At 46.5% G+C, this 25,985-nt stretch overlaps 1 protein-coding gene across 1 annotated transcript; it reads left to right on the top strand.

The window, feature by feature from the left end:
* Positions 1 to 12: 12 nt before the first annotated feature.
* Positions 13 to 1,023, top strand: LOC133373983 (P2Y purinoceptor 2-like). Its single transcript, XM_061604484.1, has one exon. It carries the CDS (start codon positions 13 to 15, stop codon positions 1,021 to 1,023), a length of 1,011 nt encoding a protein of 336 aa, XP_061460468.1.
* Positions 1,024 to 25,985: the final 24,962 nt, after the last annotated feature.

Genomic DNA, 25,985 nt, shown 5'->3' with positions numbered 1-25,985 from the left:
TCCATCCCTCAAATGAACACCACCAATACGACACAGTGCCAGCCATGGGAACTCCACCTTGCCATCCCAGTCCTTTGGGGCATCCTGTCAGTGGGCGGACTGGTCTTCAACAGCATCAGCCTCTGGATCTTCTGGTTCACCATCAAGCGCTGGAATTCCAGCATCATGCTGCAGTTCAACCTTGCCTTGGTGGACGTCATCGTCCTGCCGGTCACGCCGCTGATGGTGACCTATTTCAGCTTGGGTAACCACTGGCCCTTCGGGCAGTTCATCTGCCAGTTTCAAGTCTTCCTGCTCAGCACCCACCTGTATGGGAGCATCTACTTCCTGATGCTCATCAGTATCCACAGATACCAAGTTGTTGTCCACTACAATGCCAAGTCTCTTTGGAGGCAGAAGTCCTTCTTGAAAAAGCTGGTCTTGGTCTTCTGGGCTTTCCTCATTCTGCAAGGGCTCCCGCTCTTCTTCTTTCTCAGGACGGCAGTCATCGATAAGTCGATCAAGTGCTTGAGCATCTACCAGTCGAAGCTGGCCTATCTCTATCTAGCCTATAGAGTGTTCCTGGGGGTCGTCTGCTTCCTCATCCCCTTTGGCATCTGCTTGACGTCCTACGCGATGTTGGGGGCCTACATTGCCCAAATCAGTCAAGCCAATCTCCGAGGCAGGGTGATGAAGACCAAGTCTAGGCAGATGATCACCATCACCATGGTCATCTTCACTGTCTGCTTTGCTCCTCTCCACATCTGCCAGACAGTGGGTGTGATTGTGAGATATTACTGGACATCCTGTACGCTTCGGTACTGTGTGGAAATTGCATATTATGTCTCTTTGGTCTTCAGCATGGCCAGCTGTTGCCTGGATCCCTTCATCTACAACTTTGCCAATGAGAAATTTCACAAGTCCTTTTCAAATTCCCTAACAAGATTGCTGTTCTCCAAGGGTAAAAAAAGATGTCCCAAGGAGGAGAGACTAAACACCACGAGGAGCAACGCTCAGTCAAGCATCAAGGCAAGGCTAAGATAAAGGCAAGAATCTCTGGTGTTGAATCCTGGACTGGTTTGGCTCTTCTACCCTTTTGTTTTGGCCACTGGACTTCCATATCCAAGTTCAAGGCCAAGTTCAAGGTTCTAGTTTTGGTGTACAAAGCCCTATACAGCTCGAGACCAGGATACCTGAAAGACCATCTTATCCCAGTCAATATACCCAGTCGATCACTGCGCTCTGCAGGTAAAGGCCTCCTGCAGATAACATCTTATCTGGAGGTCCGTTCTGTACAACATAAGAAATGGAACTTTATTGTGGTGGCACCTACCCTGTGGAACTCCCTCCCCTTAAATATTAGACAGGCACCATCTTTGTTACCTTTTCGGGGCCTTTTGAAGACTTTTCTCTTTCAACAAGCCTTTTAAGTTGAGACCTATCCCAGTCTACATCTGTGTTGGAATTGCTTTTTAATATATATTTTTAAAACCTTTTTTTAAAAAAAACCAATGTTTTTTAACCCTTTTTAAAAAGATGTCTTTAAAGGTTTTTAAAAAAATGTTTTTAAAGTTGTTTTGTTTTAATGTATTTTAAGGTCTGTGTTTATGATGTTTTAACGTGTTTTTAGTGCTTTTGTTTGCCGCCCTGGGCTCCTGCTGGGAGAAAGGGCGGGATATAAATCAAATAATGAATAAATAATAATAAATATCCATCTCCAGTTTGGAAAATGTCTATTCACGCTGAGGTACAAGCACAGACATTCTGTTCCAACATAATTTGCACCCAGGGGGGAAAACACCATCACCACCTCAACACTGCAATCTGCATAAATTCTGCAGATTATGACTATTTGTATTATTTTAGGAAGCTGTCTCATACCATTGGCCCATTTAGTTTGGTATCATCTGTTTACACTCTCCAGGGTTTCTGGCAAGAGCCTTTCCCAGCCCTGCCTCCCTCACAACAGGCCCATTGTTTGAATGCTGGGGGAAAAGCAATGTCTCCCTCAAAACAGGAAGACTTTCCTTGCAGGAGGGCCTCTGGATCCAGCAACGTTGCATGTGGTGTTCATAAAGTGACAGGCAAAGCCTTCTGCGTTTTGTCGGAAATATGAACTTGGCCACAAGGTGATGCTCACGGTTAAACGACGTCTCGAAGTGGACTTGAGGGGAGCTCCAGGGAGTAAATGTTTATGTCGGGGTGAGGAAACCCTGGCCCTCCAGAGGTCTTCCAACTCCAAAATCCTTTGGCCGCAGCCCGCGCGGCCAGTGATCAAGGGCGATGTCGTTCACCAACGTCCATAGGTTGCCCTGGTCTAGTTTATGTACATCTCTGCATACACTTTGAAATGTACATGTACAAGAACAGACCAAACAGGAGGTGGCTCTGGAGCCAAGGAGAGGCAGAGCCAATTCATTCTAGTTTTGATCCCATCCTCCTCCCTGATGAGTTCTGCAGAGGCAAGGTTGAGGCTGAGGAGGAGGAAGCCGGCAGCCAGGGCCACCCCCAGGACTGGCTGTAAGTAAATATGAAGGCAGGTCGGTGAGGGCTGGCTAAGGACACACCGAGGTTTGTTGGTCAGCCCCCCATTTGCCCTAACAGACCAGCCTGCACTGCAAACATGCATTTCGGAAGCATATACTGGTATGGTGGTAGTGCTGCCGTCACGACTCACCTTAGATCAGGCCATGACCCCCTGGTAATGGGTCCCGGTTTCCCAGCTGAAGACCAAAGTTCTAGAGGCACCGCTGGCTGCTCACTGCATTGGAGACATAATACTGAGCTAGAATGGCCCTAGGAACGTCGGGATCTCATCTGTAGTCCTCAATGGCTCTTCGCCTCTCTGCCAAAAACAAAATAAAAAAATCACCAAAGTATCAGTCTAATGGGAGCCAGTGTGGTGTAGTGGTTAAGGTGTTGGATTACAACCTGAGAGACCAGGGTTCGAATCCCCACACAGCCATGAAGCTCACTGGGTGACCTTGGGCCAGTCACTGCCCCTCTTAGCCTCAGAGGGAGGCAGTGGTAAACCTCCTCTGAATGCTGCTTACCATGAAAACCCTATTCATAGGGTCACCATAAGTTATTCTCGACTTGCAGGCAGTCCATCCACAATTGGGGAAGGGAGGTAGCCTGAGGCCCTGGAAAACTGTTACCAGTCGGTGTAGACAGTACTGAGCTAGAGTTATTTATTTATTTATTTATTTATTAGATTTATGCCCTGCCTTTCTTTTCATGATAGAAACCCAAGGCGGCTTACATACAGTTCCCAGATGGTCTCCCATCCAGGCACTGAGCAGACCTGACCCTGCTTAGCTTCAGCAGGGAGCTGGCCTTACGTGCCTTCAGACCATAGCCTGGGACCATGAGCAATGGTCTGACTCAGTAGAAGGCAACTTTCTATATACCCCTTCCCTATCTTGGGGAAGGGGCTGTAGCTCAGTGGCTGGAGCATCTGCTTTGCATGTAGAAGGTGCCAGGTTCAATCCCTGGCGTCTCCAGACAGGGCTAGGAAAGATCCCCCACCTGAAACTATGGAGAGCTGCTGCCAGTCAGTGCAGACAATACTGAGCTTGGAAAAGTTACTTTTTTAAACTATAACTCCTATCAGCCCAACCCAGTGGGCATGCTGGCTGGGGCTGATGGGAATTGTAGTTCAAAAAGTAACTTTTCCAAGCTCTGCACAATACTGAGCTAGATGGGCCAAAGGTCTGATTCAGTGGAAGGCAGCTTCCTACGTTCCTAATTACCATTGATGAACTCCAATTAAACATTAGGGAAGCCTGCAACATGGAGATCTGGGGTGGCAATCCAGGTCAAGATAATCCCTGTAGTGACCTGAATATAGACAATGTTCCAGATGGCAGTAGGCAGGAGACCCAGTTAAGAAACTTGAGGCACGGGAGGCTGACAAGCCTGAGCTTTCCTCTAGAATAAAATAGATTCCTAGGGTTGGAGGGGACTCATAAGGACATGTAGTCCAACCCCCTTTGTCCATGCAGGAAATCCAGAGCTTGAGCATCCCCAACAGGTGGCTGTCCAGACTCCACTTCAAGAAGATCTCCAGTGGGAAAGAGCCCACCTTCTTAGTACTTGGCTCCATTATCAAATTTCTCTTACTATGAGGACCAAGGATGGGGAGCCTGCACAGCCCTCCTCCAGATGCTGTTGGACTGTACATCCCATCAGCCCCAGCCAGCGCAGACAAGGCTCGGGGATGATCAGAGATCATCAGGTTAAAAAAAAAAGTGTGTTTCTGAAGCTAGAAATACTACAGAATCTCCTGCGACCCCTCTTTGCTACTGAGCTGTTCTCACACAGCTGTATCTTGCTCATATTTGACCTACATCTTCCTTCCTCAGAGGCAATAGGGAATAATTATCCTCCTTCTCTTCTGTGGTAAACAGTAGTGACACGAAGCCAGGAGCTGATTCCAGTGCCGCACGAGACGCTTAAAAACTCGTCAGCCGAAGGAGTTCCCCGCTGATGGCATGAGATATTTCCTCCATCTCCTGGGCTGGGCTGTGAGCATTTTAATTTTTCTCTCGTGGACCAAAGCCAGAGCCTTCAGTTCCCAATGGGAGGCACCAGACATTTGCAATCATTGGTGTTGCCCCTGTAATTAGAGGAAGGTGCCTTGCAAAAAGGGAACGTGCGCCTGCAGCGATGATAAACCAAGGGTCGCCTGTGCTTACTGTATGTTGCTTCCTAAGGCTACTCAGCTGGTATGACTGCAGCAGAGAGTTGTGCCCTAAGTAGGGATGGAAAGGTCTGTCCGTTTCGGTTCTCTCTGTTTCTCATTTTTCCAACGTTGTTCAGTTATCTACATTTCTACATTAATTTTTTTTAAAAATCTTCATGAAAATTCTCCGGCATTTTAGTGCAAATTTCTCCAAATAAACACATTTTTGTCAGCCATTTTTCATCATTTCATGCCTTTTGGCATGTTATTTTCACTCCCGTATTCATTTTTATGCACGCTTTCCGCTAATATACGCATCTTTGTAAATGTTGTTTAGTTGGCAAACTGCATCCCAAAGTTCTAATAAAAGCGAATTTTGAAGGACGGCTGTGTTTTGGTTCTCAAATTGTTTCGGAAACTGTGAATTTGATCAATTCTGCTTGAAAGGCGAACTGAATCGAAATCCTAAGCCCCATTCCTTGGATCGCCTCCTCCAAAAGAAGCTGGCTGCTTGCAGTCACCAACTTGGACAGCTTGAAAAGATGGCTAGACTAATTCAGTGGTGGGGAACCTTTGGCTCACGGGCCTAATTGGCCCCCGAGGGCTTTTTGGCCAAGCCACACCCACCTCCCCTACCCCTGACATCAATCAATCAATCAATCAGTCTTTATTATGGCCAATGACCGGCATAGGAAGCATTCGAAAACAGCATGAAACAAATTATCCAAGAAAGTAAAATAAATAGAACAGAATAAGAGAACATGACAGGGAATAACATAAAATATAAGTGTTTGAACGGAAATATTCCAGGAATTATGATCGTATCACAAACTCCAAAAGGGAAAAACATAAGATGGCCAAAAATTAATTCTTGACGGATTTTGCATGCTGCAGCACAGAATTTGAAAGAAGTCGCTGCATTTTGATGGCAGACATAAAATGTATCCAATCGTCCTGGCAGTTTCTGTAGGAGAGGTTCAATAAAATGTTTGCATAAATCATGATGAAACAAAGATGCGAGTCAGGTAAAGATATTCCTGGGCCAAAAGGGGGGGTTGCAGGCACAACCAATCAACTAGTTGGCAGTAGCCGCATGCGTGATGATTTCTGAGTCCATCCAATCAGCACTGGCTCTTCTCCTTCTGTGAAACCGTTACGCAATTGATGACCTCTGTGGAACCAGCCTCTGCATTCACAGGTATCCCAGAACAGAGAATGAAACTCTAGTCAGGGGGGCTGTGTTGTATTTGACCAAGCCTGCAAAACTGTCAAGACTATCAGTGGCTACTAACCACGGTCAGAGGCAGCCTGCTTCTGAATGCCTGTTGCTGGGGATCACAAGTGAGGAGAATGCTGTTGCTCTCAGGTCCTGCTTGAAGGCTTCCCATCTGGTTGTCCACTTTGAGAACAGGATGCTGGACTTCATGGGCCACTGGCCTGATCCAGCTACAGGACTTTTCTGATGTTCTTATGGAGCCTCCTGGTCCAGAGGCAGTCTGTCTAGATTCCTAGGGTCTTAAGGGTCGTTACACCACTGTGAGAACAGGATGCTGGACTAGATGGGCCATTGGCCTGATCCAGCAGGCTCTTTGTATGATAATTTTTTTAAAAAAAATTGCTGAGCTCCCCAGTTGCCAATTAGGGTGTTAACCTGGCAGGACCTCAAAACTTGTCAGCTGTTTCATTCTTCTGAGAAAGCCGCATGATGGACACCTTCCTAGAGCTTCCTACATCTGCAGCAGGCATGCCACGTAAGGTTACCCTTGGTCTGGGAAAACAAGGCAAGGAGGTCAAGGCTAGTCTTGTGTAAAAACAAAACAACATCAACAACACCTATCAGGAGAAGAATATCGGAACACCAGAACAGCCCTGTTCGATCAAGCCGACGGCCCAATTGTCCAACTTCCTGTTCTCACAGTGGCCAAACAGATGCTCCACTGGGACTCCTGAAGGCAGAACGTGAGTGCGACAATGCTGTCCTTACTTGTGATTCCCAGCAACTGGCATTTTTAGAGGCATATATTGCATCTGATAATAGAGGCACAACATAGCCATTGTGGTTAGTAGCCACTGATAGCCTTCTGCTTCATGAATTTGTCTATTGCTCATTTAAAGCCATCCAAGTTGGTAGCCAGCACTCCTTCTCGTGGGAACAAATTCTACAGTTTAACTAGAATCATAGAATTGTAGAGTTGGGTGGGGCCTATGAGGCCATTGAGTCCAACCCCCTGCTCAATGCAATAATCCAAATTAAAGTATCCCCGACAGGTGGCCGTCCAGCTGCCTCTTGAAGGCCTCCAGTGATGGAGAGCCCACCACCTCCCTAGGTCATTGGCTCCATTGTTGTACCCGCTCTAACAGGAGGTTTTTCCTGAGGTTCAGCTGAAATCTGACTTCCTGTAACTATGCCCTGTTTGAAGTAGTCCTTTGTCTATCTTTGATCTTCCAACATTCACCTTTATCGGTTGGCTCTGAAATGTAATATTATGAGACAAGGAGAAAAATCTTCTATCCGCTTTCTCTCTGCCACACATAATTTTATACATCTCTACCATGTCGCTCCTCCCCTCACTCACCTTTTTTCTCTGAACTAAAAAACCCCAAATGCTGCAACCTTTTGTCATAGGGGAGTCGCTCCAGCCCCTTGATCATTCTGCTTGCACTTTTCTGAAGCTTTTCCAACTCAACCATAGTCTTCTTGAGGTGAGGCAACCATAGAAGGCTGTGAATGGGAAACGCTGTGTCTGTGAATAGTTCCTAAAGAGCCCTAGGACAATATTATCAAAGAAATTCACAGCACCACCCCACACAGCTCTTCTTCTTTCTTTAGTTCATGTCCTGTTAAATCCACCATATTTTAATTGCACAAAACCATCCTTTTTATGTTATTGGTAGGAAGATGAGGACTATAAGGATCGCTAAGAATACCGAAATTGGAGGGACTTGCTCTTGATTGGGGAGGGGGAGAACTTTGATCAGTTTGCACTTAAAGCTGAATCTATCAAATCTGCACTTGCCAAAACAATCTGGGAACCAAAGCACAGCCATCCTTCAAAACCCTCACGAAGCCAAATTTTGCAATGCAGTTCTCTAACCAAGCCATGTCTACAAAACCGCATATATTAGAGGGAAGTGTGTCCCTAAAAATGAATATAATTATGAGAATAACATGCAAAACTGCATTGTATTAGGAGAAATTGCTTGCAAAAATGTGTACATTAGTCAAAACTGCATACAAAATGTGTTTATTAGGGGAAATTTGCACTCACACGCTGAGGAACTTTCATGAGGATTTTTTTAAAAAAATGCAAATAGCTGCAGTTACGTGGAGAATTGAATTTCAGGCTGGAAATACGAGAAACGGAAAGAACCAAACTTGACAGATCCTTCCATCTGTACTCCTGAGTAAAGCTACTGAATGTTCATGAGTTAGGCTGCCAACTTTTTTCCTGCTTTGTTCCTGTGCCTTTATAGCAGCAGCCCGGGTGCAAAAAAATTAGTTGTCGAAGCTCACCCCACCCCACTCTTCTGCTTTCATGCCAGGAAGTGATTTGTTAGCTAAGCTTCTGCGTGTTGGACTGCCAACATGGCTGTATGAACAGCTGTTGAAGAGGCACAGCACGGGGGGGGGAAAGTTGGCAACCTTTCTCAAGTATTCATATTGCAAGCTACCAACAGAGGGGGGTGGAGTGGAGAAGAGAGCAGATTCTAGCTGTGTAAACACTATACATCTAAAGCACATGCACCCACAAAGAATCCTGGGAACTGTAGTTTACCCATCGCAGAGCTTCAATTCCCATCACTCTTAACAAACTACCATCCTAATGCTGTGTCTTTTTACTTTGCATCTGGCCATAGCCAGGAATATGCAGAGGTGTGAAATAAAGCAACCTGTAGGCCAGAGGAGAGAAGAGGATTCAAAGCAAGTAGGCTGGGTATCTCCTGGAAGAACACCAGCTGGCAGATAGAAGTAGGTCATGACTGATCTGGACACTTATTCCCCCACATTTAGGCAATTCCAGGAACAGTTGCAGTCAGGAGACGCCTGTTGCTGTGGCCTCAGCTTCCCAATGTAGTTTCCTGCACCTACGCAGTGCCCTGTCAGGGCCTGTACGGTCATTATGAGATTCTGTGTGGGCGATGTCCTGGCAGCACCTCATCAAGACGTTCATAGCTGGCTCCTTGCAAACATTACCCCTGCATTTGCATGCTGGCTGGGTTGCCAACTGGTTGGGGGGAGGGCTGGGCTGATCTGCTCTTGGGCCTTTTAACAGATGTGCAGAAATGTATACATACAGAATCACATGCATGACGCCTTCGGGGGCCGAGCAGGCGATGGGGAGACCCCTCTGCCTGGCACCCTTTGGGAAGGGCCGTAGCTCAGTGGCAGAGCATTGCCTTGCATGCAGAAGGTCCCAGGTTCAATCGCCGGCATCTCCAGGTAGGGCTGGGAGAGGCTCCCTGCCTGTAACCCTGGAGAGCTGCTGCCAGTCAGTGTAGAGCAGACTGGGCTAGCCAGTATTCTGCCTTCCAGTCGTTGTCGGACTCCAGCTCCCATGAACGTCAGCAAGCATGGCCAATGGTCAGGGGGTGATGGGAGGTGGCATCCAGCAACACCTGGAGGACAACATCTGGCGGAGACATTACTGAGCTAAATGGACCAAGGCTCTGACTCGGTACCAGGCAGTTTCCTATATGCTTGCCCTGGAGAACTGCAGCCACTAAGAAGGTATGATTCTAGGCTGCTCCTGGGAGAAAAAGCAACCTCCCCTCCCCCCAGGTTAATATATCTTAAGCAGTAGTGTAGTGGCAAATTCAGAAATGCAGGGTTCCATGATAGTCACAGCCACACCCCCTTCTTTGTGGCTGGGTTGGGAATGAGATCTTTGTTAATGTCTTCCCCCAAAACAGCAGACGTCCCTAGGAGCCAATCAGCATGAAAGGGGTGAGTGTTCGCTACTGAGAAGAGTCTTCTCGGTGACTGACTCACCTCCTTTCACTTTGATTGGCTCCCATCAGCAGGAAAGAAGCATGTTAGAAGACTCTTCTCAGTGGCTAACACACTCCTCTTTCCTGCTGATTGGCTTGTAGGATGCTGGAGACACAGAGACCCTGCTGGGACCCTACTCCCCCAACGGTAGGGGGTCTAAGACCCCCTGAAGCCCTGGACAGCTACACCCCTGAACTATCAAAGATGTCCCTTATTGGCAATGAGTTGTGGGCCATTTGCCGCTGTGTTTGTTCCATCCTCTGCATTAACCCTTTTCCTGTTATCTCATTAGACAATCTGGGTCAGCAACAAGGAAGCATGCTTCCCCGTGTGGGTGTGACAAGCACACCCACATGCCGAAAAAACATTCCTCCCTGGAGCGACAGGGTAGACAAGTTTCACACGCCTGTGAGCTGACTCTGCATGCAAGCAGAGGCGTCCTCTGGGCTGGACTGATCCTTTGGAGAACAATATGGGGGTGACGGCGAAAGTCAAGAGCACAGGTTTGCCTAAGTTCCAGCCGTTTGGCGGGTGAGGAGGGCTGATCCTTACGGCTGTATCCTTGGAAAAGGCATGGGTCTACTGTAAGGAGGACTAATGCTGAAGACAACCTATTGCTTCCAGATCTTTACCCTTGAATCTTCGTATCTTATTATCACATTTGACCACACTCTGGCAGCCCTTTTTTCCTCCTTCTGCTGTTTTTTATGCGTGCTTTTAACTTTTCTTTTTTTAAAATCCATGTTTCTTTCTTGATGACTTTTGAGCCTTTGAATCACAAACGACTCCTTATCAAGGGCTAGTGGCGCAGACCATCTGATTAGTTAGCCAGTTCAATCGATCCATCCATCAATCATGCCCTGTTCCTGTGACCTTCCTTGGGGCGACAGAATGCTTAGCGCAAAGGAGATCTGACCTCGTGGGTCAACTGACTAGTCTCTAGGGGCGGCGGGGTGGGGTGGGCAGAACGGATTGCAAACAAAACCACAAAGCAAACCATAAAAGCACCCAAAACCCGCAGACTTTCATTTCCTCTTTTGGAAACATTTTAAAGGCGTCTGCAAAGGGACTTTCTAAGTTCTGCCAACAGGTTGCATTACTTGTTTGCCGGCTGTTAGCGACAGACAAGACAGATAACGACGGATGGAAACTCCTTCAGGCCAAATTATCCTGTCACAAACAAGAACAGGAGTCCTTGTGACAGCAGAATAAGGGCATATATTATTATTTATGAAAAATGGAAATGGCCTGCCTTTCAGTCGATTCCGCCTTCCCTACGAATAGGGTTTTCATGGTAAGCGGTATTCAGAGGGGGTTTGCCATTGCCTTCCTCTGAGGCTGAAAGGCAGTCACAGAATCATAGAATAGTAGAGTTGGAAGGGGCCTATAAGGCCATCAAGTCCAACCCCCTGCTCAATCCAGTGACTGGCCCAAGGTCACCCAGTGAGCTTCGTGGCGGTGTGGGGATTCGAACCCTGGTCTCCCAGGTCGTAGTCCAGCACCTTAACCACTACACCACACTGGCCTCTATTGTTGTTTATTGTTATTTATACTCTGTAGTATTTATTATTATTATTATTCTCTTTATCTTTATTTATACCCCGCCCTTTTTCCAAACTGGAACTCAAGGCGGTTTCCAGATAAAAACAAGCACACATCATTAAGAACCTATAAAAATATAAAACATATAAACATATAAAAATCAGCATTAAAACAGGATTAAACTATTAAGATGTTAAAACCAATTAGATATACTCTTAAAATACTGCAACCCAGTTTAGGAGCATACAAGTAAAACAATAACATACAGCATCCTCTTCAGTCACTACCCTTAAAGCCTTCCGTTCCAAAGGCCTGCCGGAAGAAAAAAGCCTTTAGCTGTCGGCAGAAAGACTGCACAGAGGTAATAATACCAGCTCTCCCTGTTTACCAGGTACAGCCCCCCCCCCACGATATATTTTGGAAAATGGTGTTGTCTGTTCACTATGCATTTGGACAAGTCTTAAGATATTGGAAACAAATGTTTCCTGATGGTTTCTGCGATCAAGGATCGGGTTTTCGTCTATGTTTGGATACAATTGGATGCCATTTTGAATCAAGATGGCGGACTGGAGGTTATATCCAAAAATGTTCTACTCAGAGTAGACTCATTGAAGTTGATGGGCATGACTAACTTGGGGCAGGTCCACACCATACATTAAAGCACTTTAAAGCACATCCAACTAACATTTAAAGCACACGATTTCCCCGCAAAGAATCATGGAAACTTTGCTAAGGGTGAAGCTTTGTGAGAGGGAAAACCACAGTTCCCAGAATTCTTTGGGGGAAGTCATGTGCTTTAAATGTGTGGTGTGGATCTGCCCTCAGGTATGTTAATTTCAGTAGGTCTACTCTGAGTAGAACTTGGTTGAATACAACCCTGGATCTTTCAAAACTGCATTGATTTTAACTAAATGTAAGATGTCATAACCAAACTTGGCATGGTGGTTCCTGAGATGAAGGGGCATATTTCTGTCTACGTTTAAATACAATTGGATCCCATTTTGAGTCAAGATGGAAGACTGAACCTTTCCAATCTGCTCTGGTTTTAACAACTGATTTCAAAACTGCACAGATTAGATAGCTAGCTAGCTAGATAGATAGATAGACGGACGGACGGACGGACGGACAGACAGATAGACAGATAGACAGAGAGATAGATATAGAATTCCCAAACAATGCTCCGCTTGTCTCTGATAAATCACTGTCCCAAATTCTGGTCCTATTTTGCCTTTTGGGGACATCTTATCAGAAATGGAGGGGGAGATGTTCAAATTTTTCTATCACGACTAGCTTGCAGTGTCTTTTTCAGAGTTCATCTCTCGCTCAGGGTGTCTAGAACTGGGGTCCCCAACCTTGTTGGGTCAGTGGGCAAATTTGGAACTTTGAGAAAGTGCCATGGGCACATAATGGCTGCCATGGGGCATGGCATATTGGAAAATGGATGCAGTGGAGGTGTGGCATAACATCAAAATGGCTGCAGCAGTGAGGTGGCATAAAATGGCTGTTGCAGGGCCTGGCAAAGCACAATTTTCACAGTGACAAATTGGGCATTGCCATTTTGACAGTTCAGCTGTCTTCCAGGATCTCTTAGCACTAGCATTGCTACTTATTCTATGATGTTCTTGATACCTTTGGATATTTTCCCAAAGTCTTCATCCTGCGTCTCTTTATGCACTTTTGAATTATATTAGTAATCTGACAGAGTGGTTTACAACAGATGCTATTGGAGGTCACTGATTCATAGGGTCGGCATAAGTTGTAATTGACTTGAAGGCACATAACAACAACAAAATCTGAATTACAGTGTATCATCATTTTTAACAGTCCTCTCATAAACTTAGGTCCAAGGTACCATAGGGAACCACCTGAACCCTTATATCCCCTCTCGATCACTGAGATCATCTGCAGGAGCAACACTGGTTGTTTGAGTTGCCGAGGCTCATTTGACATCGACATGAAATTGAGCCTTCAGTGTCATCGGCCCAGTTCTCTGGAATGCTCTGCCAACAGCGGTTCAGCAGGCGCCTTCTGTTTTAACTTTTAAGTGCCTGCTGAAAACCTTTCTGTGCCGCCAGGCTTATGCAGGCAATTAAGAAGATGCTTTTTTTGCAACAGTTGACCTTTGTTTTTATTGTATTTTTTAGTGTTTTATTCTATGGTTGTTGTTTTTAATGTGTTGTAAACCACTTTGATGTTTTTAGTGAAACAGAGGTATACAAATATTTTTATAAATTAATAAAGACTGTAAATGACTCCCACACTGTAAGTATATTAACCACTGGATTCACATTTCTTAAAAAGAAACAGCTATTTCTTCTTATAATCAATTTACCACCTCTTATTTTTTTTTCTAATCTGATCTTCACATTTTATCATTTTTCCAGCCTTATTAATAATCCATTTCAAGGGTGCATGATGCGAGATAGGTCTTATTAATATATTACATTCCATATCTTTGATTTCCGCAGTAGCCAACAAGAAATCATTCCTAGAATAACTTCAATAAAGTAATGTAATAATAGAGTAATATAATAATAAACTTTACCGCAATAAAGAAAATTAATAATACTTCAATAAAGTAATAATTTAATTTACAAAGGAAGTGTAATATGTACAATCTTTCTCTGAAAGAACCGAATTCCAGCTGGATGCCTGAAAGAAAACAAAGTCAGAGCCTGGCAGTCCTCTCCAGGGAGGGCATTCCACAAATTTGGAATTATTTCTACATATGCTAATATATGCAGATGTCATGGATTAACAGATTGATCGATGCCTACAATTAATCATCTGAGAAGTCTTTATTCAGGCAGCAGATCTAAATGATTTTAAAGTAGTGGTGACTGGTGCCCACCGGGACCGGTGGGACGGAAGGCAGGGAGCCCAACAGTAGGTAGAGCCAGAGCCAACGATGGACAGAACCAGCCAATGACAAGCACAGCCAACCAATTCTAGCTTCATCCTCCTCCTCCCTGCTTAGTTCTACAAGGGCAACCTTGAGACTGTGGAGGAGGAAGACGGCAGCCAGGGCTATACCTTGGAGCGCTTGTAAGTAAGAAGGCGGGTAGGCGGGGGCTGGCTGAAGGCAGACTGAGATTGGTGGGGCACTGCCACATTTGCCCTAATGGACCACCAGCTTCCACTGTCCCAAAAGAAAGAAACAACTAAATAATTGTCACAGGTTTGCCCCAGTGCATCCTGGGAAGTGAATTTTGCTGAGGATGCTGGGAACTAAGCAACACATTACAGAACTATGGCTCCCTGGAGGAGAGCATGACTATTAAACCAGCCAAAGTCTGTGGGGTGGATCATGCGGTCTTTACATGTGGAACTGAGAGGCGCTTTGGCAACGGTCAGTAGTGCACTGTCTGTCAAAGCATGGCCAGCTTCTCTCTGGTCCCCAGGGCCCCCAAATTCCTCATTTTCAGTTGCTCTATAACGGCAGCCGTTACCAGCGTGGTTGCAGTTAATTGGTAACCGTTTCCATGGTGACACCCAAGTTGCTTGAAATGGAGGAGGATGAGATGACCAGCAGTTTTTTGTGCAAAAGGGAAGCTGGCCCTGTTGAAATTGGAAACAGGAAGTGTTCACCAGCCGGGTGTGAAACGGACACAGCTGAGCTCTGAGGAGCCGCAGATAAGGAGGAAGTAAGTTTCTGTTGAGACTATGGATGGCAAGATCTGTCTATTTGGGTCCTCTCAGTTTCTCCCTTTTCCAATCTTAAATTCATTTCTCATTTCTGTAGCAATTTGCGTGTGTTTTTTTAATCCTCCTGAAAATTCTTCAGCCTTTTTTTGGTGCAAATTTCTTCTAATACACACATTTGCGTGCGTGCAGTTTTAACTCAGGTACACCTTTTCGCAAGCAGTTTCTCCTAATATCTGCAAGCATTGTTTGGTTGGAGAACTGCGCTGCAAAATCCAGGTAAGCGGAAATGTCGAAGGATGGCGGTGTTTTGGTGCTCGTATTGTTTTGGAAAGTGAAGATTTGATATATTCAGGTTGAAATAACAACTGAATTAAATTCTTCCTCCATCCTTAGCTGGTACTGTGCCACTTTAGACTTCATAAAAAAATCCCTACATTTGAGAAGCACGACTAATTCCATCAAGCACCTCCCACCCCCGAACTGTTTCTATGCCAGCTGGGCATGATAAAAACTGCTATTTAAGAACTGGTGCCCGTATTTGTTTGTTTTCCCTCTTCCCTTCCCATCCCTTTGCCCTTGTGTGTCTTTTTTTTTTCTCTAGAGTGTAAGCCTGTGGGCAGGGATTGCCTTCTTTTAGCTGATTGTGTGTGAGCTACTCTGGGAGCCTTTTTGGCTGCAGAGCAGGGCACAAACACTCTAAATAAATAAACACATGCATGCATGCATGCATACAGCTAGTATGTCAAGGAGAATGCTTTTCTCCCTGGCATGCTAGTTGTCTACATGCAGGGAGTTTTTGTTGCATTCCATCATATGACCCTTGGAGTTGCCATGTGTCCTGCTTTACAAAGGACAGGCCCCCGTTTGAAGGTGTCTTCTATTTCAATGACAGGGAACCTGATGCCCCTCGAGATGCCGAACTACAGCTCCCATCATCCCTGACCACTGCCAGTTGGGGTTTCCAGTGCTGCTTGGCTCAGGACTGGCACCAGAACCTGGCATTCTTGGGCAGTTGCTAGGACCCCAGCACTTATCCTGGGCCAACTCTGATTGTTTTATTATTTATTTATTTATTTCTGGCCTGATGCTCCAAGCAGCACCAAATTGCTAGATCTAGCCATGGCTTTCTTTTCATGCAATGCTTCTGACCTATTGTCTTTCTGGGGCATGATGGGAAATTAAAAGGATGGATGAAAAGGTGAGCTAGGTAAACCCACCATTGACAGAGGAAGGGAGACCCCAAGAGGACGCTTTGCACAGGGCCGTCTCTTGGCATGCAGACACCCCCAGGCTCAGTCCTCAGGATCTCCAAGCAGGGCTAGTGGTAACCTGGGCCTGAAGCCCTGGAGAGCTGCTGCTAGTCCATTCAGAGTGTACCAAGCTAGATGGGACCAAGGGGTTGACATAAGGCAGCTTCCCTACGTTCCTCTTGAATGCAACCCTTCATCCAGAACCACGAGGACTGGAATCTTATATTAAGTTTTGACGAAGGATGAGAGCTCAGTGACAGAAGACGTACTTTGCACGCAAAAGATCCCGGAGTCAGTTCCTGGAGTCTCCAGGTAGGCTCTTGGCTGAAACGCTGGAGATCCGCTACCAGTCAGTGTGGATAACACTGTGCTAGATGGACCAATGGTCTGATTCAGTAGAACACAGTTTCCTATGTTCCTAACCCTGCGGAAGACCATGGAATGTACTTCCGAGTGCCTGCCGAAATGTGTTGCAGCCCTCAGGGGGTCCCTGATATATGCAGGCTCTTCCCAATCCCCGCAGGGCATAATTAGGGCATTTTGCTGCATGTTCCTAAGTGCCACCACCACCCCTCTTCCGAGAGAGTCAGATAAGAGACATTGTCCTTGGGAAGCCTCAAAGGCAAGGTCAGCGTCCTGCTGTTTTGCTACATTTTCTTTTTTCGTTTTAAACAGGATTAACAAAGAATGTCCCTGTGCAACACTTGGGTGTTCCTTTCTTGAGAAAACTGGAGAACAAAAGAAAGACTGTTCCACTTCTTTTCACAGCCGCTAATATTGAGCAAGGCTGGTGTGACTCATCTTGGAGTACCCTTGAAGGGCTGTGTGGCTCAGTGGGTAGCGCATAGGGAAAGTACCCAGTTCCATTCCCAGCTTTTCCAAGCCTAGCTGGGAAAAGGCACCCTGTCTGAAGCACAAGAGCAGCTGCCAGTCAGTGAAAAGACAAGGCAGTTCTCTATGCACCATACATTTAAAGCACATTTCCCTCGCCCGCCCCCCCAGCAAGAATACTAGGAACTGTTGTTTCTCAAGGGTCCTGAGAATGGTAGCTCTGTGAGGGGTAAACTACAGCTCCCAGGATTCCTGGGGGGAGGAGAGGTGCTTTAAATGTATGATCATCTGCACACTGCCTGAGTCAGATGGGTCAAATGTCTGAGTACAAGCATTTTCCTATGTTCCTATGAGCATCTGACCCATGAGAGGTGTGACAGCAGCAGGCTCAAAAAGCCTTCTCGGTAGTGGATGAGCTCCTGGCACCTACATTGCTTGCCTTTCGGAGGCCTGCCAAAACACACCTTTGCAAGCAGGCTTTTAAAACAGAGCAGAACAGGGTATTGCAGAGTCAACAAATGCAGCATACATCAGATGGACTAGAACCTTCAGCGATATGTAGTTGGCGAGAGGGTGAGGAATCAGGCAGTGCTCCTTGGGGTGGTGCTATTACCAGTGTGGAACATGGGCCGTGGCTAATGCAGCAGCAGGAATCTCCAGCCCACGGGCCGAATTAAACCCACCGGTCTCCCCAGGCTGGTTTGACAAAGCCACAGCCACCTACTCTACTAGGGATGGCTGAATCTGAGTTTTCCTTTCTAGGTAGGAACATCAGAAATTACCTTACGCCATTAGTTCACCCAGCTCAGTATTTACACTGCAGTAGAGGCTGGTGGCCCCGATGTCAGTGGGGCAGAGAATCCTCTCCAAGTTTCAGTCTGAACTTTCAAGGAGCTATCCAAGGTACTGTGACCTTTTTAAAAAAATCATTTCAGCACTTCGGGCAGCTCCTGGAAAGTTCAGACGAAAATCCAGTGCGGCCTCACTACCCCACTGACTTGGAGCCACTGGGCCCCATTGCTATGCAGACAGGCAGGGGCTCTCCCGGGATTCAGACAGGGATCTCTTCCAGCTGTACCAGGGATTGAACCTGCAAGGCAGATGCTCAACCACTGAGCTACGGCCGTTCATCCAGATCTGACGCTGAATGGTTTTAATCTGGTTGAGTGTTTTATGGGTGTTTTTTTTTTAAAAAAATGAGATATGGTTTTATTTTTATTTTTATTGTACCCTACCATGGGGCTTTTTTGTAAGGGTAACAAATATTTATAATAAAATAAATACCAGCAGCCTCTAGGCGAAATCTGTCCCACAAACTCACTTTAAAAAACAACAACTGCCCTGTTGGCGCTCAGCCACATTTGAATGAAGGTGTGGTGTTAATCTTGCTCCGCAGTGACATCAGAGAGGGAAATTACTTGCAAAAGCTCTCCACTGATAGGTGAGAAAGAGATAACACAATATTCTAATGCAACATCTCTCATTGGCAGTTTTGCCAAGGAAATGCACTGAAAAATGTGAGATGAACCAATGATTAATGGGAAGATGTGCAAACACCCCACAAACAAATCAAGATGAATGCCTAATTGCCACATCAGCACCCCACAAACAAATCAAAACTAATGCTCAGTAAAGTAGAGATGTCATCACAAAGCCTGCTTCCAGGCAACCTGTTTATTGAGCATTGATCCTGATCGGTTTGCAGGGAGATGAGATGATGGATAGCTGTTTACTGAGCATTCGTTGTGGTTTGTTTCCAGTAAGGTTAGACAATGTTGTGTCAAGCAAGTGTTATCCCACACTTTCCGGGTGCATTTTTCCATTGCTTTCCTTATAGCAAAAAGTCCAGCTTCGGAGGACGGTAGGTTGGTGTGCACAAGAGCATCAAATCAACTTCCATTGTTCAGCCTCCTTACATTTGGTAGTACGTGCTTGAATCTCCCCCAAAGCAAGGGTGTAGTCATCCAGGGTCTCAGGGGGTCTTAGACCACTTACGCTTTAGAGAGCAGGGTCCCTGCAGGGTCCCTATGTTTCCAGCTTCCTACAAGCCAATCAGCATGAAAGGGGAGTGTGTTAGCCACTGAGAAGAATCTTCTAACATGCTTCCTTGTCCTTTCCTGCTGATTGGAGCCAATCAGGGTGAAAGGAGGTGAGCGAGCCACTGAGAAGAATCTTCTCAGTAGCTAACACTCTCCCCCTTTCATGCTTATTGTCTCCTAGTGACGTCTGTTGTTGTGAAAGAAGGCATTAACAAGGATCTCATTCTCAACCCGGCAGCAAAAAAAAAGAGGGGGTGGTGGCTGTGACTAACATGAAGAGGCCCTGCACTTCTGAATGTGCCACTACTCTACTGTGCGCAACTGCTACGTGATTGAATCCCACCCCAAAACAGCACCCAAACCTCCGTGAAAGCAGGGCACGTGCTTGTTGCCCACAAACCTCTCCACAAATAAATCAGAACAAATCCTGAATTGGGAAGGACTGGACATCATCTAACCTCCCCATGAGCTTTGTGTATGTGGATCTGGAGGACATCTCAATAAAAAGGTCCTTTGCAGGAGCCCTTAGGCCTCTGAGTGCATTGAGATGGTGAGTGTCCCACAAGTGTTGTGCTTTGCAGCAGGCCCACCCACCCTAAAAGCACAGTAATTTAAAAAAAAAATTAAAAGGAGGAAGGGCCAGAAGATCTGGGGCTCAGGCCCTCTGCACCACCTCCTAGGGCTTTAGCTGAGTGGCAGAGCATCTGCTTTGCATGCTGAAGGTCCCAGTTTCAATCCTCAGCATCTCTGGGTAGTGCTGGGAGAGACGCCTGCCTGATACCCGGGAGAGCCGCTGCCAGTCAGTGTTGCCAGTACTGAGCTAAATAGACCAACCGTCTCACTCGTTCAAAGACTGCTTCCTATATACCCCTGATATATGTGGGAAAGGGCCGTAGCTCAGCGATAGAACATCTGCTTTGCATGCAGAAGGTCCCAGGTTCAATCCCCAGCATCTCCAGATAGGACTGAGAGCCGCTGCCAGTCAGTGTAGACAATACTGACTTAGATGGACAATGTTCTGACTCAGTATAAATCAGCTTCCTATGTTCCCAAACAATGCTTTTAGCCCTGCTTGGCAGAAATGAGCCGGAAACCTGATCAGTGAAACACTGGCGGTGGTGACCCACGGCTACTGCCTGACAACCACAGTTCTCTAAAGATGCATTTCTGTTCCGCTTCAGGCTTGTTTCAAGACGGGTCTGCAACAAAACCTCAGGCCAGCTGGAGGGGAACTGCTGGCCTTCCAGTTAATCTTCTCTTACATCTGAGGTTTTATATACTGGTTACTTACCATCAAAGGAGAGAGGGAGAAGAGTGAACCCCTCTGGCTGAGTCACAGGCTTTGGCCCTTAAGAGAAAGTCAAGGCAGCAATTAGGGACCAGATCACAGGAACAGTCAAGACCCGAGCAGCAACATTTAATTACCTGCAAACCCAGCCCTAGTTTCCCCCCCCCCTCCCCATGCGAGAGGGAGAACTTTTGCTGTTGGGTTAACTTCCATCTTCCAACTAAAAAATGGCTTAGGGAAAAGTCAAAGGACAGGAAAGGGGGAAGACGCAGCCAGTGTAAATACCATAAAAGGATTAGAGGGCATAACTTTGTCAGAAAGGACTGAGGATCCTAATACCCTGGGCTCAAGTCTATGCATGTTTACCTGAAAGTTAAGGCGAGCTGACTTCACTGGGACTTTTTTTCTGAGCCAGTCTACATTCAGTGCAGACTGGTCCATTAGGGGGTGAAAGGAATATTGCCACAGCAGCCACAGTCTACCCCCCACCTGCCCGCTCTCTTACAACCAGTCCTGGGGGTCACCCTGGCAGTCAGATGCCTCCTCCTTAGTCTAAGACAGGCACCATCTCTGTTATCTTTTCAGCACCTAGGAAGACCTTCCTCTTTCAACAAGCCTTTTAAGTAGAGACTTTATCCCAGTCTGAGTCTGTGTTGGAACTGCTTTTTAAGATGTTTGTAAACCTTTTTTTTTGCAGATGCTTTTAAAACTTTTAAAAAAATGTTTTTAAAGATGTTTTGCTTTAATTTATTTTAAAGCCTGTTTTTATGATGTTTTAAAGTGTTTTTAGTGTTTTTGTTTGCCACCCTGAGCTCCTACTGGGAGGAAGGGTGGGATATAACTCTAAATAAATTAGCCACACTTTAGCCTAAGAGCACATTGAACACCCATTTAAAGTGCATGGCAACCCCCCAACGATTCCTGGGAGCTGTAGATTGTTAAGGGTGCTGGGAATAGTAGCTCTGTGAGCGGTGACTACATTTCCCAGCATTTCTTTGGGGAAAGCTATGCAGTGGAATCTGGTGGCCCCAATGTCAGCGGGGCAGTGAATCCACTTCTGGTTTTAGTCCAAACTTTCAAGGAGATGTCCAAGGTTATGAAAAGTATTCCCAAAGTATGTTCAGCACTTGGGACAGCTCCTTAAAAGTTTGGACGTAATCCCGGAGCAGATTCATAGCTCCACTGACATCAGAGCCATGAGTCTCCTCTCACTGGAACCAGACCATCATTGCTATCCTCAGGCAAAAACTATGGCTGTTTGATTCTGCCACCAGCCAGTAGGTAGGGAAGGTGTCAAGTTCCACCGGCTTCCTTGCTGCCAGCAAGTGAAGTCTGAAAGCAAGCAGTGAGATCATTGTGATGGGAGGAGGAGGAGTCAACGAGGCTGAAAGCGCATTAAATGTGCTTGAAATGAATGGTGTGGATGTGACATCTGTTGCCATTGTAGGGCTCAACAGGGAGGGAGAAGGGTAAAAAACTAGGATTAGTTGTGTCATGAGCCATGCTAGCAGAGGGTGGACAGGAGAGCAGGCGGGGGGTGAGGAGGACTTGGACTGGGATGTTCCAGTCGGGGAAGGGCCTAATGACAGGGGTGATGCCACAGCGGCCCCCGCTCTGGACGTTGACGGGCCACCTCTAGCAGTTCCAGATACCCCCCTGGAGAGATCACCAGACCCGCTGATCACTCCTCCACCAGATGAGGCTTCTCTCCCAGCGCCCATGACGCCGGCGGACAGCTCTCCCCATGTGGAGGGAGAGGACGGAACAGTGACCAAGGCGCCGCCTTCGCCCCTGTCCAAGAGGCGAATGCAGCAGGAGATTCAACAATCCCAATTTAGGAGGAGTCTGCACTTACACACACGCACCCAAAAGTGACTCGGGGTACATGCAAGCAGGGATCCCATGCAGCCCTACTTAAGCTGGGCAAGGGGGAAGGGTTAGTTGTTGAGTCAACGTCTTATTGCCGCCAAGTTATGCCTAGTTAGCTAGAGAGGGATGCTGAGTTCTGAGTCAGTCCTAGCTAGATTCATGAAGCCCACTGAACTGACACTTTCTCTTACTTCAGTAAATGAAAAAAACTACAGCTGTGTCTGAGTCTGAGTTCCTCGAGTTTGGGCAGGACAAGTTGGCTCCACTAAATATTAGCCTCCTTGCTTTCTGCCGCACCAGTCCCAGTGGGTACCAGCCGCCACTGCATAGGATTGCAACCAGCGTGTGAAGAACAGAGACATAGGATGTTGCCTTATTTTGAGTCATTCTGTTGGTTGACGTAGCTTAGTAGTCTCTGTCAGGGAATCTGTGGCCCTCTAGGTGTCACGGGACTACAACTTCCCACCATCTCTGGCCATTGGCCATGGTGGCCATGGCTCTGATGGGAACTGGTGTCCAACAATGCGTGGAGGGCCACAGGTTCCTCATAACTAGGGATGGAAAGATCTGACCATTCTGGTTCTCTGTTCCTCGTTTTTCCAGTCTTTGATTCAGCATTCCACATTTCTGCAGCAATCTGTGGAAAATTCTCCAGTAATTTTCGTAGAATTTTCTCCTGATCGACACATTTTTGTAGGCAGTTTTGTCTAACCTACACATTTCTGCACTTTTTTTTTTTTTAATTACAAATGGCTGGAGAAATGTGGATAACTAAGACTGGAAAAATGAGACACAGAGAGGACTGAAATTGACACATCTCTGAAACTGACTAATCCCTAACCAGCACTGGCTTTCCCAGAGCTTCTGGTCCCTACTTGGCGTCACCCTGGACTGTTGCCCACAGAACGTCGCCCTGAGATTGGTTTTTCCCGGCCTTCCCTGAGAGATGCCAAGGACTGAACCTGGGACCTTCAGTATGCAAAGCCTGTGCTTGGCCACTAAGCTACGGCCCTCCCCTGCCTGACTTCTCTACCACAGCAGACCGTAGGATGAGTGTTTTCATTTTTATTTTTATTTATTTACCTCCTTGGTTTTTATTTTGAAAATGTCCTTCATCACATAAGATCCCAGGAGGGTTTATGAAATGAGCATAGATCAAGGGTGGGAAACCTTAAGCCAAGGGGCCAAATACAGCCCTCCAAGCCTTTCTATCTGGCCCTCAGAAATTCTCCCTTGGGCCACACCCCTCACCAATCCTACTTAGCATCCTCAACTGTTTTTGCCTGGCTGGCATTGTTCCTTGAACTCTGATCATGACTCTACCTGGATGGAGTGAGGGTGTGTGTGTGTGTGTTTGTGTAAAACCAGCTTACTGTACAAAGGTAACTTTACATTAGTTGCTCTGCCCATGGTTGCCTTTGGCCCGGCCCACCACTGCCAAGCGGCCCTTGGAAGATTCCCCAGAAGGGAATGTGGCCCTTGGGCTGGAAAAAAGGTTCCCCAACCCTTTCTTAGACAATGGAATGGCACACCCATCGACCCACTGTTGACTGGCTCAAAAGAAGATCACAGGTCAGTGAAAGAAAACAATGTAAAGGGGTGCTGTGCCCAGCACAGACGGCCAAGCCTGAGTCCTGGCTGATAAGTTCAGTGATTCAATAGATTTTTTTCCCTTTCATCAACAGGAACTGATAGCCAGTCCTGACCAGTTCGTCACTGCTGGTACGTCCAGGGAGAGCTTGTCAGCAGAGTGACTGATGCACGTGAGGTTACTCATTAAAGCCGCAAGCATCAGCACATTTACTAGGGGGAAGTAAATCTCACTGCACTCAATGCCATTGATTTGTGTGTAAATATCTTTAGGTGCCTGCAGACAGTCATTGTTCACTACAAATTAAATTTCACTGAACTCAATGCCATTTATTTGTGAGTAAACATCTTGGGGTGCCTCCAAACTGTGGCTGCGCGCACACCATGCATTTGATGCACATTTAAAGCCCACAGCTTCTCTCTCCCCCCCTCCAGACTCCTGGGAAGTGTCGTTTACCGCTCACAAAGAAGTCCAGCATCTATGACTCATTGCATCTTTAGAGCCACATGCGCATTGCCCACCTCAAAAGATGGCATCAACATGTGCATATGCTAATATATGCCCTCTGTGTATAGATACAACTATTGCATCTATGTGTAGATGCAAATTTGGAAAGCATTACTGTGTTTTAAACACATCTCCCCCTAGCGAAGAAGATTCATGAGTGAGGAGCATGCGTTTGCTTGCTTTGCCGTTGAAGGGCTCATGGTTGATGGGCTACTCCAACTCTCTCTTCTGATCGTTTTTTACAAAAATCTTTACACTGGACTTGGACCAGACACAGCCCTTCAAACAGAGCAGGGATAGTGAGCCTGTGGTCCTTCAGATGTGATTGGTCTCCGACTTCCATTAGCCTCAGCCAGCATAGCCAAAGGCCAGAGATGATGGGAGTTGTAGTCCAACAGCATCAAGAAGGCCACCGGTTCCCTATCCTTGCATTCAAACAGAGGACTGTCCTCTGCAAAGCAGGACACCTTGGTCACCCTAACACAATCTTGTACACATCCTACATTTAAAGCACATTTCACACACGTACCCCAAAAAGAATCCTGGGAACTGTAGTTTGTTAAGCCGCTGGGAGTGGTGGCTCTATGAGGGAGTACCCTACGGTTCCCAGGATTCTTTGGGGGAGAGAGAAAACATGTGTTTTAAATGTACGGTGCGCACACAGCTCTCACAGACACCACAAAGGGTTTTCAGAGATCTCAGTCTCAAGATGAAACCCCTTTCGAAGCTCTTCATCAGTCTCCACGAACCAGGCCAGGCATTACCCACCAAACAAACAAACCATTCATTCATTTTCATCTTTGATTGGAACAGCAGGGCAGACACAGAAGAAGATGACAGATGAACACCCCTCACCTAGTTCTGAAGTCCCTTTTCCTAAAAAGGACATGCATACAACAATTGGGCCTTTCAGGGAGGGGGGAAGATAAACTTTCTGGCAAGGTCCTTTTTTGAGATTTAATCTCTCCGACCTTTTGCCAATATGAGGGAATGTGTATATTTTCCTTCTGGCTCCACCATCATGTCCCTCTGTGCGACCTTGAAGCCAGCGCCTTGAGCTATGCTACACTCTCTCCTTTCAATGATAATATTTGCCGTACCTGCCTGACAAGAGCACCGCGCAGGACAAATTCTTTTTCTGCTTATCCTTCTGCTTGCCCACTTTGGTATTTTAGAGTGCAAATCTTCATCCATGCATTTATTAAGAACATAAGAAGAGCCTGCTGGATCAGGCCAGTGGCCCATCTAGTCCAGCATCCTGTTCTCACAGTGGCCAACCAGGTGCCTGGGGGAAGCCCGCAAGCAGGACCCGAGTGCAAGAACACTCTCCCCTCCTGAGGCTTCCGGCAACTGGTTTTCAGAAGCATGCTGCCTCTGACTAGGGTGGCACAGCACAGCCATCACAGCTAGTAGCCATTGATAGCCCTGTCCTCCATGAATTTGTCTAATCTTCTTTTAAAGCCATCCAAGCTGGTGGCCATTACTGCATCTTGTGGGAGCAAATTCCATAGTTTAACTATGCGCTGAGTAAAGAAGTCCTTCCTTTTGTCTGTCCTGAATCTTCCAACATTCAGCTTCTTTGAATGTCCGCGAGTTCTAGTATTATGAGAGAGGTGCTGTTGGACTACATGTTGTTGGACTACAACTCCCATCATCTCTGGCCTTTGGCTATTCCTCACAGAGCTACAATTCCCAGCATCCTTTACAAATGACAGTTCCCAGGATTCTTGGGGGGAAGCCACGTGCTTTAAATATATGTTTAAAGTATGG

The sequence above is a fragment of the Rhineura floridana genome, chromosome 20 (genome assembly GCF_030035675.1).
Source record: "Rhineura floridana isolate rRhiFlo1 chromosome 20, rRhiFlo1.hap2, whole genome shotgun sequence".
NCBI classification, from domain to species: Eukaryota; Metazoa; Chordata; class Lepidosauria; order Squamata; family Rhineuridae; genus Rhineura; species Rhineura floridana.
Note: the sequence above shows the minus strand (reverse complement) of the source record. Positions and strands in the feature narration are given on the sequence as shown.

Excerpts from the sequence above, each read along its gene's own strand:
- LOC133373983 (XM_061604484.1), top strand. The coding sequence starts at position 13 with ATGAACACCACCAATACGACACAGTGCCAGCCATGGGAACTCCACCTT.